Below are 18,599 nucleotides of genomic sequence, written 5' to 3'. Positions count from 1 at the left end.
TTCTTAATGCATTAATAGGGCTATCCTTAACGCAAGTCATAAAGTCTGTTTAGAAGTTGATAGAAGCATGGGTCCCTGCTGCGCTAACTTTAGTAGACCCCTCTTCCAATGCCAGTCTATTCTCACAACACTCTTTCTCTGACACCACACTATTCTAAGCACAGGACTTCCCCACTGAAACGACAGCAAGCAGGAGACAGCATGACGCAAGATTCTTGACTTTTGACTTTTCCTATTTTTAACAGTGAGTGACTAGTAGCTTTTTCCCACTGGGCTACTAACATTGAATCCCTGACTAATAAACTATAATGATATGTTTATACAAAGCTAGATAGATAGATAGATAGATAGATAGATAGATCCTTGATTTGCATGATGGCAAATGTCAGCTGGGTTAGTAGTCAGGATATTGAGTTCCAAAAAAGTCTGAACCAAAACCCAAGGCAGTCTTCAGTCTTCTAACTGATTACTACCCTATTTGACTTCTTGTTTAAAGAGAGAGTGAAATAAAAAATTTGAACAAAATTCCAATTTACTTCTATCATCTAGTTAACTAATATGCTTTGCTCTCTTTGAATGCTTTGTTAACAAGCTCAGGAACAGCAATACACTACTGGGAGCTAGCTGCTGATAGGAAGCTGCACATTTATGTCTCTTGTCATTGGCTCGTTGTATGTGTTCAGCTAGCTCTTAGTAGTGAATTGCTGCTCCTTCAGCAAAGGATACCAAGATAATGAAGACAATTTGATAAAATAAGTTAATTGGAAATATGTTTACAATTGCATGCTCTGTCTGAATCGCACAAATATTGGTGTTTTTGGTCTTTCATACACATATAATGAATTATTATACTTAACCTTGTTTATGATGGAGGGTTTTTCTTTCACTTTAAAGGGACATGAAATGCCATTTCTTTCATGATTTAGGTAGAACATACAAGTTTAAACAACTTTCAAGTTTACTTCTATTATCAAATTTGTTTCATTCTCTTGGTATCATTTGTTGAAGGAGCAGCAATGCACTACTGGTTTCTAACTGAACACATGGTTGAGCCAATCACAATCGATATATAAATGCAGCTACCAATCAACAGCTAGAATCTATGTTCTTTGCTGCTCCTGAGCTTACCTAGATAAACCTTTCAGCAAATGATAACAAGAGAAGGAAGCAAATTAAATAATAGAAGTGAATTGGAAAGTTGTTTCAAATTGTATGCTCTGTCTAAATCACATATGTCTAATTATAATTTTATGTCTCTTTAAGTTATCTTGTAGCATGCAGATGGTAGCATTTAAACATAGAAACATAGATATTGATGGCAGATAAGAGCCATAGGTCCAGCAAGTCTGCCGAATATTACCTAACAGTATAACCTTATCTAGTTCGTAAGATAGTCTTATGCTTGCCTCAGGCATTTTTAAAGTCCACCACAGTGTTTGTCATTACTACCTCTTGAGGAAGTTTATTCCATAAATCAATCACTCTTTCTGTAAAGAAGTGCTTCCTCAAATTACTCCTGAATCTACTACCCTTCATCTTGAGATCATGACCCCTTGTTCTTGAATTTTCCATTTTATGTAAAATACCCACAGCCTCAGTTTTACTAAGCCCTTTAATGTACCTGAAAGTTGCTATTATATCACCTCTTTCCCTTCTCTCCTCTAAGCTATACATATTTAAGTAATTGAGCCTATCCTGGTAAGTTTTATTTTTTAGACCATGTACCATTTTGGTAGCCCTCCTTTGTACATATTCAAGTTTGTTAATATCCTTCTGAAGATATGGCCTCCAGAACAGCACACAATACTCAAGATGAGGCCTAAATAATGATCTGTAAAGTGGCATAATGGGATTAAATTAACAACAGCTCATATAGCCTTTAATCAAACACAAGAACAGCTCTAACTGCTGATATGTTCCTGTCTAAATATAATATTGTTTGTATGTGGAAATATAGGAAACATAATACTATGCTAACATACTTTGCATGCACTATTTTACTTGTATATAATAACTTATTTACAAGTATTGATGCATTTGAGGCACTGTGCACAAAGTCTTTGTCTAGTTTTACCTTAATATTAGATGATATACATGGTTTTATTCTGTATTACAAAATTATGTTGTATAAATGTGTTACTTAGTGATATGTACAAAAAAAATATACAGTGTTGCAATATAATGGCAAATATGTGCTGTCATTCATCTTAATAGTTCAGGACGTAGAACATTTTAAAGATCTCTTTGTGAGGATTATGCCACACCTTTCCGTTACTGTAGTAACAAATTGTCAATAGTAGCCTTAAGAGCTGTACAGCAATTAGTGTAACAAGGACACTTTGGCCATTTCAACAAACATTTCCATAACATACACATTCTATTACCTATGCAAGAAAATATATTATAGAAAATTACAAGGGAAAAAAATAATTTTAAGACAAGAATGGAATTAGGTACAGCTGATCCCAAAAGAACTGACGATAATTTTATTTTGAGCCTTACACAGATTAATCAGTATAATCAAAACTTGCAAAATAAGCTTGATGAAGCTCATCTTAAAAATAATGAAGACCTGGAGGAATTAATTTTACCGTTAATCTTCTTAATTCATGACCTTAGCTGGACCTTTTGTGAGAAGTTAAGGAAAGCTGCAGAAACTATACAGAGCACATTTCATCTTTTAAATGGACTTCATAAAAAAATCAAAGACTCTGGTAAGCATAAAAAGAATAAAATTCACTCTGAGTTTAAATAATTCTTAGCTAATGCCTGGAATATAAATTTTATTTATGACATTTAATATTAGAAAATCACTGACTTCTAGACAATTTTATAATAATCAGTGTTTATGGAAAATGTGTGAAATGTATATTCTATAAATGGAATGTACACAAAAAATAGAATTCTAAATGTTTTTAAATGTATCATTTTGACTCAGAAATCATTAAGTGACTATTATTAACCTATACTAGCAATTTTATTGGTATGACATAGAATTTGTTTCAGTAATAGTAATAAAAACATAATAGTGCAACTTTTTACTGTATATGAAATTAAAAAAAATTATTTAATGCTATTAAAATACTGGATTTACATCATAGCTATTTCCAAACTGTTCTGAAATGTACAATATTTACTAATCTTAAAGGGACAGTATACTGTAAAATTTGCTTTTTAAGGTTTATCTGTGTGTATTAAATAGGTGGTTTTGTGTTGTGAGACATCCCAACATTTGTTTATATTTATTTTTAATGTCTATTTGATCCAGTTTTGGCATTTTTAGTAAAGTTTTTATATCAGACTTAAATAAATCTAATTTTATTCAGTACTCTTTTGCTTCTTTTAGTGCTCCTTATTCTATTTTTTTGGTAATCTATATTGTGTTGGCTTTAACTATGGAAAGGGTTATCTTGAATAGGAGCTTTAAGATTACTTGCTGTGCGCCCTGTCCTCTGTTGTTTCGCATTTGTGTTGTGAAGCCACAACCTAATAAAATGGGTTGAGCTTATAGGTATAATCAGATCTTATTACTTTATCACATTGTGTACATATACATGTTTCTTTATCTTATATCTGTCCGTAAACCAAAGACCAATACATGAGAGAACAATGGGACATTAACATTTTTTTTTATTTTTTTTTTTATATGAAGGATAAATTTAGTTATTTAGGCATAAAATCTTTTCAAAGCAATCCTGTCATTATTCTCTAGACATTATAACAGTATTGTGTTCTACACAGCACATGCTGTATTTACCAGTTTTATTAACACTAAAAGAATTCTTTTGATCAGTCCAGTAAAACTATGAAAAGTAAAATACAGATAAATAAAATTAAAAAATAAAAACTTTTAACTGAATTTATACAAATGTTTTAAACTGACATGAAAAACAAAATTAAGCTTTCAGATAGAAATCTCAATTTTAAGAAACTTTCCAATTAACCTCTTTTATCAAATTTACATCTCTAAAAGTGCACATGGCAGGTTTTCTACGTCTGACCCTGCCACATATATTTCCTTAATTGACTTCAGTCGAGATAATTCGATAAACACTGCTTAACATACAGACAGTGTCTAGGTGTTCCTTCTACTGGAGTAAGTCTGGAATTGGCTCCTCCAAAGTCATGTGATGGGTGGAGTGCGGCATAAAAATAAACCACACCCAGAAAATAAATAGGGTGGGGTTTGTGGACTCTCACCACAATGAAAGAAATTATTTTATCAGGTAAGCATAAATTCTGTTTTCTTTCATACAGGTAGTGAGAGTCCATGATCCATTACGCCTGGGAACTAATACCCAAGTAGTGGGAGTCCATAAGGACGGGATAAAAAAATAACATATTTTTTCACTGAGAAAACTAAATCCACAACCCAAATAGAATTAAAAAATAAATTGGAAGTCCCTTTTTAAATTTATTTTAATTTAATTTTTGTTGTTATTTTTATTGTTGTCCCACTTAGAAGTAAGCTCTATGGATCAAAAGTTTTAACAAAGAAGCCAAAGAAACGATAGTGGCTGTCTGCCCTTTTTGGAGCAAGAAAAATGGACAAACTGTAAGTTTTTCTGAAATCCTTAGTAGCATCAACATAATACGTCAAGGGAAAAGAAGAAACACAATGTCTATGGTGTATATAAGCCTGTATTAATCAATTATCACCATAATAATTTGTAATCCCAAAATGCCAGCTCATGGGAAAAGTCTGTATGGATTCCAATAACCAACTAGTGGGGGACTGAGGTATATCCCTCTCCGACCCCATTCATATGACTGATTCAATAAAAGCTGTTCCAATTACCAACAGAATGAATTGCAGACCAACCACTCCTTCAAGCAAGCATAAACTGGGGTGCAAAAAGTTATGTATTTGAGAATCTAGACTCAACACACTGTCCGTATGCATCTGGGTCATATGCCGGAGGAGCCCACAATCAGGCGATCCCAGTGGGGAAATCAATCACTACCCACTGGTGAATGCAACCATACAGGCATCCACATTTGTCCGGTTCTTCTGCCCAATGCTTGAAGCACTTTCAACAGTTGGTGCATATCACAACTCGTGTAAAATGTCCTTGCTGATGTCACAGGCTCAGATGAATTAGTAAGTGGAACACTCAGCACTGACAGCTGGTCTAAAAGTTCCCTCCTTCCTTGGGACAATTAAGAGATTTAAATAAAATCCCATCCCTTGTCCAACAATGGAACAGGAACAATTACTCATAGTTTCTAGATCCAAATCTAACGGAAAAAATGCTTGGGCCTTCAATGGATTCTTTGGAACATTGGACAGAATAAACTTGTCTATGACTTAGGCGGCATCCAGGAGACGTGCATAGGACCTAGACTCTTTACTTATGGCTTTGTTTTTTGTTTTTTTTAAACCTTGCAAGATAATTATTTATTGAGGAAATTCAAAAGAAAGATCACAGTATACAGTACATTATAAACAAATTACATTTGAAACCGCTCTTATAAGCCAGTACATATCTTTTAAGACATATGAGTGAATAAAATGTATTTTCACATAAAATCTAGCCAGATAAAGTGTAATTTCAAACACAGAGAAGGTTGTACTATAAAATGTATCATTGGTTTCACAAGTGACACCCAGACCCATATTAAATCTTACTAGCACTCACAGCCTATATCTTTGTCATTTCCATTTATATATATATATATATATATATATATATATGGGAAGGGAAATGCTCAAACATACGATAAAGAATAGGAAAATGCTATGGAATCTGCATTCCTTAGTTTACATAAGTAGACATAGACTAAGGGAAAACCCTTAGGGGGGAATACGGAGCCAAACAATTTATGGAATAAAGTTAGCCAAATGGAACTGTGAGGGAAGGGAATCTACAACTGACAAAGGTAGCTTAATATGATCCCTATCTATGTCACATATATAGAGTCCTGAAGTATATCACACGTGGCGTGTAAAAAATGGAGTTAACTTGGCTAGGAGATGCTCGGGTACATAAGGATATATATCTACAATGTTCTGTCTTGTCTTAACGAAAAAATTATACTAATATGAGTTGGTGAGTTACATCACAGAACTAAGATAGTATATGCCAAAAAGCCTAAGTTCTCACCCACAGACACCTCAGATACTATATCACTGTTTATAAGTACTAAATCTAATATAGTTCCTTTTCGTGTTGGTTCTTTTACTAGTTGCTCAATAGATTCTCCTTGTAAAGATTCCAGGATATATTTACTTTTAGTTGATTTGGCAACAGGTACTTCCCAGTCTACATCAGGCATATTAAAGTCCCCCACTACAATAACATTGCCCTTCATTGTAATTTTGGCTATTTCATCAATTAATAAATTGTCGGATGCTTCATCATGTAATGGTGGTCTATAAACTACTCCTATAACACCTGTTTCCCTTCAGTTTCTATAGTTACCCAAACACTTTCTACATTGTCATTTTTTCTACAATTTCAGTTACTTTAATATTGTCTTTCACGTACAGAGCAACTCCGCCCCCTTTTTTACCTACTCTATTTTGTTTAAACAAGATGTAACCAGGTATGACTGTTTCCCAGTCATGAGAGTCATTGTACCATGTCTCTGTTATAGCTACTAAATCCAATTTATCTTGAATCATTATTGCAGTAAGTGCGGGTAATTTACTTACTAAACTGCGAGCATTTGTGCACATTGCACGTAGAATATTTCTAGAATTCTCAAATCCTTTTGCATGGTCAATAAAACCCCTGCCTACATTATTCAAAGTCTTATTCCTAAAAGTAATGTTTTTTTTCTTAAATAAACAAGAATCTAAAATTTGGTTGACTGTCTTGGCATGTTCTGGGGGACAGATGGGTATATTAACTCTGTCCCCCTTCATTAGTTTAAATTGCTACTAATAAAGTCTTTAAATTCTTTACTCAATACTCCTGTCCCTTTAATATCCAGATGCAAACCATCCTTCTTATACAAGCTGCTATCAAGCCAAACAGGGCTTTGATGGCTAAGAAAACCATATCTTCTCTCCCTACACCACCTCTCTAACCAAGAGTTAAATTCTATAATACGCTGCATTCTTCCTTCTTCCTGTCCATACACAGGTAAAACCGCAGAAAAGGACACAGATGCAGCCACATGATCTAAACAACTTCCTAGTTTAAAAAACTCCTTTTGCACAGCAACAACATCATTTCTAGCCAGATCATTTGTACCTAGGTGAACAATAACATCTAACTCACTGTCTTTTCTAGTTGCTTTAACATTTCTTGAAATACGATTTAAATCTCTGTGAGTGGTAGAACCTGGAAGACATCTAACCTCTCTCAAATCACCATTATCATCATCTATCTGTACATTTCTTAAAATGGAGTCACCTATTAACAAAGTCTTACACTTATAGGATCAGTGGTATCTGCATCAGTATTATAACACCCAGCACTATATAATGACAAAGTAGTGACACTAGCACATGGGTATAGCCAGAGGAGGGATAGTTATAGGATCAGTGGTATCTGCATCAGTATAATAACACCCAGCGCTGTATAATGACACAGTAGTGACACTGGCACATGGGTATAGCCAGAGAGGAGGGCTGGTTATAGGATCAGTGGTATCTGCATCAGTATAATAACACCCAGCACTATATAATGACACAGTAGTGACACTAGCACATGGGTATAGCCAGAGGAGGGTTGGTTATAGGATCAGTGGTATCTGTATCAGTATAATAACACCAAGCACTATAAAATAATGTTTTTAATTTCAAATGTACCTTGGTGTCCTTCACTAAGGTCTGTACTTTGGAAAATGTCCACCACAGCCTTTGTCTGTGCCTATCCCTGCTTAGTAGTTACATCTTTCCAATATTCTCAAAATTGTTGGGCTTAGTTAAAGACATATTCTACAATAATACCTTAACTGTTATATTTGGAGCTCTACTATTATTTCCTAGCAGCCCATACATGAAGACACATCATTGTTTAATAACAATTAGGCAGAGCAATTAGTTTGCTATATATCAAGGAACATGAAAGGCTTAGGTTATTCCTTTCATTAATTCATGTTATGTGGGTTGGGGATCCTGCTACCAGCAGCCAAGGTGTGTGGACTTCTATGCCTATATGACTATATGTAGAATGTAGTATAACTCTGTTTTTTTTCAAAGCAAGGAACTAAGACCTCATAGATAATGCTTCAATTGTAGTCTGTCACCGATATGCTACACTTACCTAGAAAATAGTTGACTTGCTCCTAATTTCTGGTATATTTATACTATAATAGTTCTATCTTAGCCCGGTTGACTCCTTATCTTCCTCCCCCCACTTATATAAGCTGTAGCCTTTATTAATTAAGCTTAGAGCATATGGTGCGGTTTCCCTTGCAAATTACAGCGTTTCTAATTATATTGTTGGTTTCCTTTAAATGGTAACTATGAATTTCAATAACTCAGCGAATATACATGTATGACTGGCCTATACGTTGTGAATTAACTCAGGAATTTACACAGCTGGTCATAGGTTACAGTGTTTATATACTGTATATATGTTTATTTTCTACTATATAATGGTATGGTATATATTTATAGGTTACAAGGGAAAAAAATGGAAAAATGTGAGGTTTATTTCCAACAAGTTATTATTTTCACTATGTAACAGATTTGGTCATAACTGTGGATGAAGCGATTGCTACGACTTTCTTATTGTAATGTCACTTATGTGTTATAATGCATGCTATGCCTCAATAAAAATTATAAAAAAAAAATGTTACAGAAAGCACTTGCTCCTGTTAAAATATATTAGTGCAATATAAAAACATTATACTTAGGACTCAATGTACTAAGCATCCTTAGCTGATTTTGAGCCCATGCTTGGCAGGTTCGCATTTGTGAGTCTGCTTCCGGCAATGTACACTCTCTGCCTCCTTTGAGATGGTGGGATAAAATCTCCCCGAACACGCTTGCTCGGATGATTGACAGAAGGCGGCATTAAACACTTGTAATTATACATAAGAGCCGCAGACATACAGGGTCCGCTGCCCGATTGTCGCAAAGTCATGTGGACAGGTTCTCAAGTTGAGAACCTTACCTGCAAAGCTCTTAGTAAGGGCTAGATTAGGAGTGGAGCGCTAACTGTTGTGTGCAAGTAATAAGGAGTATATTGTGCCTCATTGCGTGCGTGTTATGAGATGAAAGTAAATGTGTTCACTTGAGCACAATTTAATTAAATGAATATCAGGTTAGCGCAACTTCAGAGCTCTGGATTACTGTTACGTGGGACAAAAAAATTGCACAAAAAACATCAAAAATACATTGTACAGTACAGGCACACTCATAATAACACTAATAAAAATGATTTAAAAACTGTATTGAATAAATAATACATAATATACTTTAACAGAAATTACAAAGTAGACCATTCTTATATAACTTGTCACAACCCTGTGATGGCATTCATCAAGTGATTTGCATTTCCTTTTTATTTGACAGGCTCTCATACCTTAACAGTGCTTCTATAGTTATTAATTCACATTAATTAGTAGAATGAAAGCATATTTACTTCCTACATTCTACACTTTATATACAATCATTACTATATTTGCATTCTATACTTACATAATGAGTGCTGATATGCTGAGTTTACTAATTATTAAAATATAATATTGAATTATAATGTGCTAAAAAGAACATAACCACTTCCTTTGTCCTTTCTTGGTTCCCTACAAGGAAATTGATTTTTATGGTATTACACTTTTTCTATTGTCATCCTATTATTCCATGGATATTATTATTATTATTATTCCATGGATATTATTATTATTAAATCCCTAGCACTGTCACAATTGTTGTTTCCCCTTATTTGCTGCCAGCTTGCAGAAAATATTATTTAGATAACCCTAGTATGTGTAATTTACAATCAGCTGATCTAAACAAGGTTGTATGTTTCGTACGTCTTCTCCAGATCATTCCAAAATTAGGTACAGGTGATTTAATACAGATCTAGTCCGCTAAACCTGTTTATAGTTCTTTATTTTCGTACTTACCATTTTAGTTTTTGTCTTATCCATTTAGAAAAATCAGAATTCAGCAAGGATAAAATATATTGAGTACTTATTATTAGCCTGATTTTGTGCAGTTATGTTTGCTAGAATTTGTGGACCTGAGAAAATATGTTTGGGACCTTGCACAGAGAGTTTTTATGGATAGTTCAGGACAGAAGCTGAAATAAACTTAAGGCTTGAGAATATCTTTGTCAGGCTTGAAACAGGCTAGTTCAGCAACTTGAAAGCAGATCTGGACATCATAATCTCATAATCATATATTGTCCAGGTCAGCAACCTTGATGAAGAACTGGACTAGAGAGTCTTATAATTAGGAACAGGCTGGATCAGCTACTTGAAAGCAGAATGGAGTTGGCATTCTTGTGGTCAGCAACATGAATGGAGAAATGGGCATAGCAGTCAGTCTCATAATTAGAAACAGTTTAAAGGGCCATAATACCCAAATGTTTAAACACTTGAAAGTGATGCAGCATAGCTGTAAAAAGCTGACTAAAAAATATCACCTGAACATCTCTATGTAAAAAAGAAAGATATTTTACCTCAAAAGTGTCTCAGTAGCCACATCCCATTGTAAAAGACTTCTAAGCAGCAAATCAGTATGTCTGTCCCGGGACAGCCAAAGGATTGAGCTTACATGCACTCTCATGTTATTTCCCTATTCAGTTTAAGGAAGTCTACTATAAAATCTCATGAGAGTTAAGTCAAATCTCATGAGATCACAGTAAAAGAGTTCATGACCTCAGCACTGTTGATGCTGATTGGCTGCTGTTCATTTCTTCATTTTTAATTTTTTTTTTACCTGTAGCTGGGAGCAGCTGAGTATAACATTTTACACAGAACTTACTCTGCTGAGCTGAGGAAATTGTGAGGTTAGCTATTGTGCTTAGCTATTTAATTAGTTATTTGCATTGGGCGTTATGGTGGTTTAAGGGGTTAATAAGTTAATTAGGTTTTATTGCGATGTGGAGGTTTTGCGGTTTAGGGGTTAACAGGTTAATAATGTTTATTGCGATGTGGGTGTTTTGCGGTTTAGGGGTTAATATGTTAATAATGTTTATTGCGCTGTGGCGGTTTTGCCGTTTAGGGGTTAATAGGGAAATTAGGTTTATTGCTATGTGGAGGTTTTGTGGTTTAGGGGTTAATAGGATACTTAGGGTTATTGCGATATGGGGGTTTTGCGGTTTAGGGGTTAATAGGGTAATTAGGTTTATTGCTATGTGGAGGTTTTCGGATTAGGGTTTATTAATTTTTATTTTACTTGCAATTTTTTGGGGATGGCGGAAATATAGGTAAAGAAGTGTTAGTTTTATTATTGGGAGGCAGCTCAGTCTACACATTATTTATACAGTCACAATGCATAGTGACTGTATAAATAATGTAGACACTGACACTTCTACAATAAGCATTTGTAATATATATATATATATATATATATATATATATATATATATATATATATATATATATATATATATAATGTACATACTGACACTTTAAATAATTTAGCATTTAGCCTTATGTTTTGAAAGGAAGTGTATGTATAAGTGTCAGTTTGTACATGATTTTTATTAATGCTTATTTTTTCAGTGTTAGGGTCTACATTATTGAGACAGTAACTATGCATTGTTACAGTAAAAATTATGTGTGGGCAGAGTTACGGAAATTGCCGATCGCAACTTCTGAAAATATTTTACGGAATAGGAATTAACATATACGTCAGTGTCAATCAAACACTGCACATTTGTGGAAAGCCACGCCTCTCGCTTGTGGTAAAACGCGTGTGTCGCTTGTGACTAACCACGCCCCTTCCTCACGCCGTTTAGTTAATTTAAATAATAAGTTAAAACATTATTTATATGTAAATATGTATTTACAATTAAAAAGTACATTGTTCTGTAAGTGAAGAATATTGGAATCAGAAATATGTAGAGTACATAGACAGTAAAAAAAAACAAAAAAAACATTAATACATATGTACATACATATAAACATATATATATATATATATATATATACATACACACTGCTAAAAACTGCAATTTCATATCTTTTTTTATCAGACAGTGTTAATGTGAGCTTAACTGTACTGTTATGTGTTTTGTGCAACTTTTTGTCTCGGGTTACAGTCAACTAGAGCTCTGAAATTGTGTGTACCTGGTGCATGTTAAATTCTATTGTGCTTATGCAAATGCATTTACTTTTAACTCATAATACGCACATTATATCAGTTGCGTGCAAAGAGCCAAGAAATACCCCAATATCGCTTGAGCACTACAGATAGCACACCAGGGGTCAAGTCCTACAAAAAAAGTGGTGTTAACTCATTAAGACTCCCCTCCCCCACAATTAATATTGTTTTATATATATATATATATACACACACACACACACTGTATTTGTATGTATACAATCTATACACTTTGGTTAATGAAAGCAAATTAAATGCAATGAAGGGTTGAATGGTTGCCTTTGGGCCTGAGAATCCTCCTCTGACACAGAGTCTCACCCACTTAAGGTGCAATAGTTCTATTTCTGCTGGGGGGAGCTAAATAATGCCAGAGCAAGCCACACAGAAATGTAAGCACCGTTTGTTACACACAGTGCGGGGTGATCATACAGCAGGACCACTGCCAGTCTTGCATTTAGTGTATTGTAGGAAGTGTTACTGCCCATTACTAGATGGTCTCACTATCCCTCTAATCACACTGTGATCCAACTCTTCCCACCAGCAGCAGTGTTTACAGAAGCGTTTCTGTTCTCTGTCCAGATGAAACTAAGTTCCTCCTGCAAAAATAGTGCAGGAACTCCGTTACAATGCGTTCCCGCTCAACTTGACCCCTGCACACTACTCATAATCTAGCCCTAATAGATATCTTTGATCCCAAAAAGATTATCATCAGAGACTAGGACTTAGTGCATTGTTTCCCAGTTAATTTGATATAATTGTCTCTCTTGCATTTATAGTTTTCCTGCCTAGCCTCACATATTTGTATTTTAGATAAAATATCCATCACATTCAACATATATATATATCTATATCTATATATCTATATTTGGGTATCCCCCCCAAAAAATTTTTTTCTTTTTTATGATCTTATGACCTTTGAGTCTTTTAAATAAAGCTTGGAAAAGGGGTTAAATATTTTTTTTACATATTTCACTGATTTATTTAGGTTTAGTATAAGAGGCAAATGTCACAATTTTATATTTCACATTTTTTAGTTCTTATATGCACTTTGTATATGGTATTTGCTGTGTAATTATCAAGAACATCTATTTCCTGATTTTTTTCTTTTGAACTGCACATTCATGAAGCCAGACTCATACACCTAGATTTGGAGTTTGGCGTTAGCCGTGAAAACCAGCGTTAGAGGCTCCTAACGCTGGTTTTAGGCTACCGCCGGTATTTGGAGTCACTCAAAATAGGGTCTAACGCTCACTTTTAAGCCGCGACTTTTCCATACCGCAGATCCCCTTACATAAATTGCGTATCCTATCTTTTCAATGGGATCTTTCTAACTCCGGTATTTAGAGTCGTTTCTGAAGTGAGCGTTAGACATCTAACGACAAAACTCCAGCCGCAGGAAAAAAGTCAGTAGTTAAGAGCTTTCTGGGCTAACGCCGGTTCATAAAGCTCTTAACTACTGTACTCTAAAGTACACTAAAACCCATAAACTACCTATGTACTCCTAAACCGAGGTCCCCCCACATCGCCGACACTCGAATACATTTTTTTAACCCCTAATCTGCCGACCGCCACCTACGTTATCCTTATGTACCCCTAATCTGCTGCCCCTAACACCGCCGACCCCTGTATTATATTTATTAACCCCTAACCTGCCCCCCCACAATGTCGCCTCCACCTATCTACACTTATTAACCCCTAATCTGCCGAACGCAAAGCGCCGCCACCTACGTTATCCTTATGTACCCCTAATCTGCTGCCCCTAACACCGCCGACCCCTATATTATATTTATTAACCCCTAATCTGCCCCCCTCAACGTCGCCTCCACCTGCCTACACTTATTGGCTGTTCCGATCAGCCAATAGAATGCAAGCTCAATCTGATTGGCTGATTGGATCAGCCAATCGGATTGAACTTGATTCTGATTGGCTGATTCCATCAGCCAATCAGAATATTCCTACCTTAATTCCGATTGGCTGATAGAATCCTATCAGCCAATCGGAATTCGAGGGACGCCATCTTGGATGACGTCATTTAAAGGAACCGTCATTCGTCGTTCAGTCGTCGGCCAGGATGGATGTTCCGCGGTGGAGGTCTTCAGGATGCTGCCGCTTCGCTCCGGATGGATGCCGCTTGGATGAAGACTTCAATCGGATGGAAGACCTCTTCTGCCCCGCTTGGATGAAGACTTCAGCCGGATCATGGACCTCTTCAGCCCCCCGCTTGGGCTTGGATCAGGACATCGGAGGAGCTCTTCTGGACGGATCGGTGTGATACCCGGTGAGGTGAAGACAAGGTAGGATGATCTTCAGGGGCTTAGTGTTAGGTTTATTTAAGGGGGATTTGGGTTAGATTAGGGGTATGTGGGTGGTGGGTTGTAATGTTGGGGGGCTTGGGTATTGTATGTTTTTTTTTACAGGCAAAAGAGCTGTATTTCTTGGGGCATGCCCCGCAAAGGGCCCTGTTCAGGGCTGGTAAGGTAAAAGAGCTTTGAACTTTAGTAATTTAGAATAGGGTAGGGCATTTTTTTATTTTGGGGGGCTTTGTTATTTTATTAGGGGGCTTAGAGTAGGTGTAATTAGTTTAAAATTGTTGTAATATTTTTCTTATGTTTGTAAATATTTTTTTATTTTTTGTAACTTAGTTCTTTTTTATTTTTTGTACTTTAGCTAGTTTATTTAATTGTATTTATTTGTAGCAATTGTATTTAATTAATTTATTGATAGTGTAGTGTTAGGTTAATTGTAGGTAATTGTAGGTAGTTTATTTAATTAATTTATTGATAGTCTAGTGTTAGGTTTAATTGTAACTTAGGTTAGGATTTCTTTTACAGGTAAATTTGTAATTATTTTAACTATTTTAGCTATTAAATAGTTCTTAACTATTTAATAGCTATTGTACCTGGTTAAAATAAATACAAAGTTACCTGTAAAATAAATATTAATCCTAAAATAGCTATAATATAATTATAAATTATATTGTAGCTATATTAGGATTTATTTTACAGGTAAGTATTTAGCTTTAAATAGGAATAATTTATTTAATAAGAGTTAATTAATTTCGTTAGATTTAAATTATATTTAACTTAGGGGGGTGTTAGTGTTAGGGTTAGACTTAGCTTTAGGGGTTAATACATTTATTAGAGTAGCGGTGAGCTCCATTCGGCAGATTAAGGGTTAATAATTGAAGTTAGGTGTCGGCGATGTTAGGGAGGGCAGATTAGGGGTTAATACTATTTATTATAGGGTTAGTGAGGCGGATTAGGGGTTAATAACTTTATTATAGTAGCGCTCAGGTCCGCTTGGCAGATTAGGGGTTAATAAGTGTAGGCAGGTGGAGGCGACGTTGAGGGGGGCAGATTAGGGGTTAATAAATATAATATAGGGGTCGGCGGTGTTAGGGGCAGCAGATTAGGGGTACATAAGGATAACGTAGGTGGCGGCGCTTTGCGGTCGGCAGATTAGGGGTTAATAAGTGTAGGCAGATGGAGGCGACGCTGAGGGGGGCAGATTAGGGGTTAATAAATATAATGAGGGGAAACCCCAGGCGCCTACCCTAAGGAGGCTAGGTTGAATAAAAATATAAAATCTAAACTTCAGTGTTGTCTAAAAATGTGTTTTAATACAAAGATATAGATAATTAAAAACTTGGATATAAATGTTTACAAATTTAAACAAATTTACATACAAAACTTCATGGATCCATGATAAATAACAGATAAAATTAAAAATAAAAACAATGAGATAAAATTTTGAGCAATTATATGCAGTAGCAGCAAGGTAGAAATAAAAATAGTTGCAGACAATTCTAGTGAAACGTCTCGAAATAAAATAAAATTACAGTGACACAATTACAGTGAAAAAATTCAAGTGAAAAAAATTCCAGTGAAAAAAATGCAAAAATGTGAAAAAACTCCTCAAAATGGAATCCAAAATGATAATGGGGGAAGTCTAAAATTTATAGTCCTATTTTGAATAGTGTAATCCAGTGGCTGGAAATCCCAAATAATAGTGGAAAGAGTGTATCCAAACTGATGTCAAATAAGTGCAAATGTTACAAACTTGGGTGTGGAAATGTCACAACAAAAAATGATGTGTAAAAATAATGTTTAAAAATGAAATGTGAGTGCTCCAATATTCTTCAAAAATGCATATCTTCCAAAACAAATCTTCAAATCAAATTTAAAGTGGAACAACAAGAAAAAACGAAGAAAAAATGAAAAAATGACCTTTGGAAAAAGAAGAAAAAGAATATAAGAATATAACTATTATTTGGGATTTCCAGCCACTGGATTACACTATTCCACTATTATTTGGGATTTCCAGCCACTGGATTACACTATTCAAAATAGGACTATAAATTTTAGACTTCCCCCATTATCATTTTGGATTCCATTTTGAGGAGTTTTTTTCACATTTTTGCATTTTTTTCACTGTAATTTTTTTCACTTGAATTTTTTCACTGTAATTGTCTCACTGTAATTTTATTTTATTTCGAGACGTTTCACTAGAATTGTCTGCAACTATTTTTATGTCTACCTTGCTGCTACTGCATATAATTGCTCAAAATTTTATCTCATTGTTTTTATTTTTAATTTTATCTGTTATTTATCATGGATCCATGAAGTTTTGTATGTAAATTTGTTTAAATTTGTAAACATTTATATCCAAGTTTTTAATTATCTATATCTTTGTATTAAAACACATTTTTAGACAACACTGTAGCTTAGATTTTATATTTTTATTCAACCTAGCCTCCTTAGGGTAGGCGCCTGGGGTTTCCCCTCATTCTGTTTCTTTCACTGGGTAATAGCTAGGAATACCCCTTCCCAGGCTCAAAGGTTATCATTAGGCGCTGAGGTCAATTTTTTCAAATTTGACTGTTAATAAATATAATATAGGGGTCGGCGGTGTTAGGGGCAGCAGATTAGGGGTACATAGGGATAATGTAAGTAGCGGCGGTTTACGGAGTGGCAGATTAGGGGTTAAAAATAAAATGCAGGTGTCAGCGATAGCGGGGGCGGCAGATTAGGGGTTAATAAGTGTAAGGTTAGGGGTGTTTAGACTCGGGGTTCATGTTAGGGTGTTAGGTGCAGACGTAGGAAGTGTTTCCCCATAGCAAACAATGGGGCTGCGTTAAGAGCTGAACGCAGCTTTTTTGCAGGTGTTAGGTTTTTTTTCAGCTCAAACAGCCCCATTGTTTCCTATGGGGGAATCGTGCACGAGCACGTTTTTGAGGCTGGCCGCTTGCGTAAGCAACTCTGGTATTGAGAGTTGAAGCTGCGTTAAAAATGCTCTACGCTCCTTTTTTGGAGCCTAACGCAGCCTTTATGTGGACTCTCAATACCAGAGTTATTTTTATGGTGCGGCCAGAAAAAAGCCGGCGTTAGTTTTTCGGGTCGTTACCGACAAAACTCCAAATCTAGCCGTTAGATAGTTCAAAGTATTATGGAATACCGAGTAAGATTTGACTTTAAGTTGACCTTTTGTTTTAAATAAACAAGTTCCCTTTGAAAGCTCATGAGCATGTTCGAATATTATCCAATCTTAGTAATGAGAGAGAGATCTACAAGCTACTCAAAGCAAGCTGAAATATTAAGACTTATTATAGATAAAAATATAGATTTTTTCCATTAGTTTGGTTTTCTATTACAGTATTAATATAGTGCACATAAATATTTCTAAATCATGTTAGCTAGCACTTGATCAATATGTTACGCTACAGAATTTGGTGGCACAATACAAAGAAACTATAATAATAATAATATTAATAACAATAATATCACAACCTAGCCTTATATTCTTTGCTTATTTTGTATTAAAGTGACACAACACGTATATGCTAAATCACTTGATAGTAATTCAGTATAACTATAAAAAGCTGACAAGAAAATATGACCTAAACATCTCTGTGTAAAAAAGAAAGCTATTTTACCTCAGAATTACTTCAGCTCACAATAATAGGTGCTCTATGAATAGTTATACTTACTGTCCTGCTGCAGTTTGAAATGGAAGAAAAAAACAATAGCCAATAAGCATCAGCAGTACTAAGGTTATGCTTTGCTTTACTGTGATATACATAGTAACATAGTAACATAGTAGATCAGGTTAAAAAAAGACCCGAAGTCCATCGAGTTCCACCTATACAAATCTAAAATACTTACAAAAAGTTTCAGTTAAGCTTAAAAAATCCCACTAAAAAGTTACCCATTTAATACTAGCAATCATATCCATGAATTATGTTTCTAGACAGAAATGTATCCAAACAATTTTTAAATGTATCTAGGGTATTGGCATTCACTACCTCCTTTGGTAATGAGTTCCACAATTTTATTGCTCTTACAGTGAAAAAATGTTTCCGTTGCAGGAG

General features: G+C 35.0%; 1 protein-coding gene across 1 annotated transcript in view; it reads left to right on the top strand.

The window, feature by feature from the left end:
• The first annotated feature begins 2,443 nt into the window (after window positions 1-2,443).
• The window catches only part of DTHD1 (death domain containing 1), a 99,109-nt gene continuing 82,953 nt past the window's right edge, over window positions 2,444-18,599 (top strand). Inside the window, exon 1 of the mRNA XM_053700280.1 lies at window positions 2,444-2,714. Within this exon, the coding sequence (XP_053556255.1) occupies window positions 2,444-2,714 (271 nt within the window). The remainder of the gene's footprint in view (window positions 2,715-18,599) is intronic.

Source organism: Bombina bombina, chromosome 2 (assembly GCF_027579735.1).
Source record: "Bombina bombina isolate aBomBom1 chromosome 2, aBomBom1.pri, whole genome shotgun sequence".
Taxonomy (NCBI): domain Eukaryota; kingdom Metazoa; phylum Chordata; class Amphibia; order Anura; family Bombinatoridae; genus Bombina; species Bombina bombina.
Note: the sequence above shows the minus strand (reverse complement) of the source record. Positions and strands in the feature narration are given on the sequence as shown.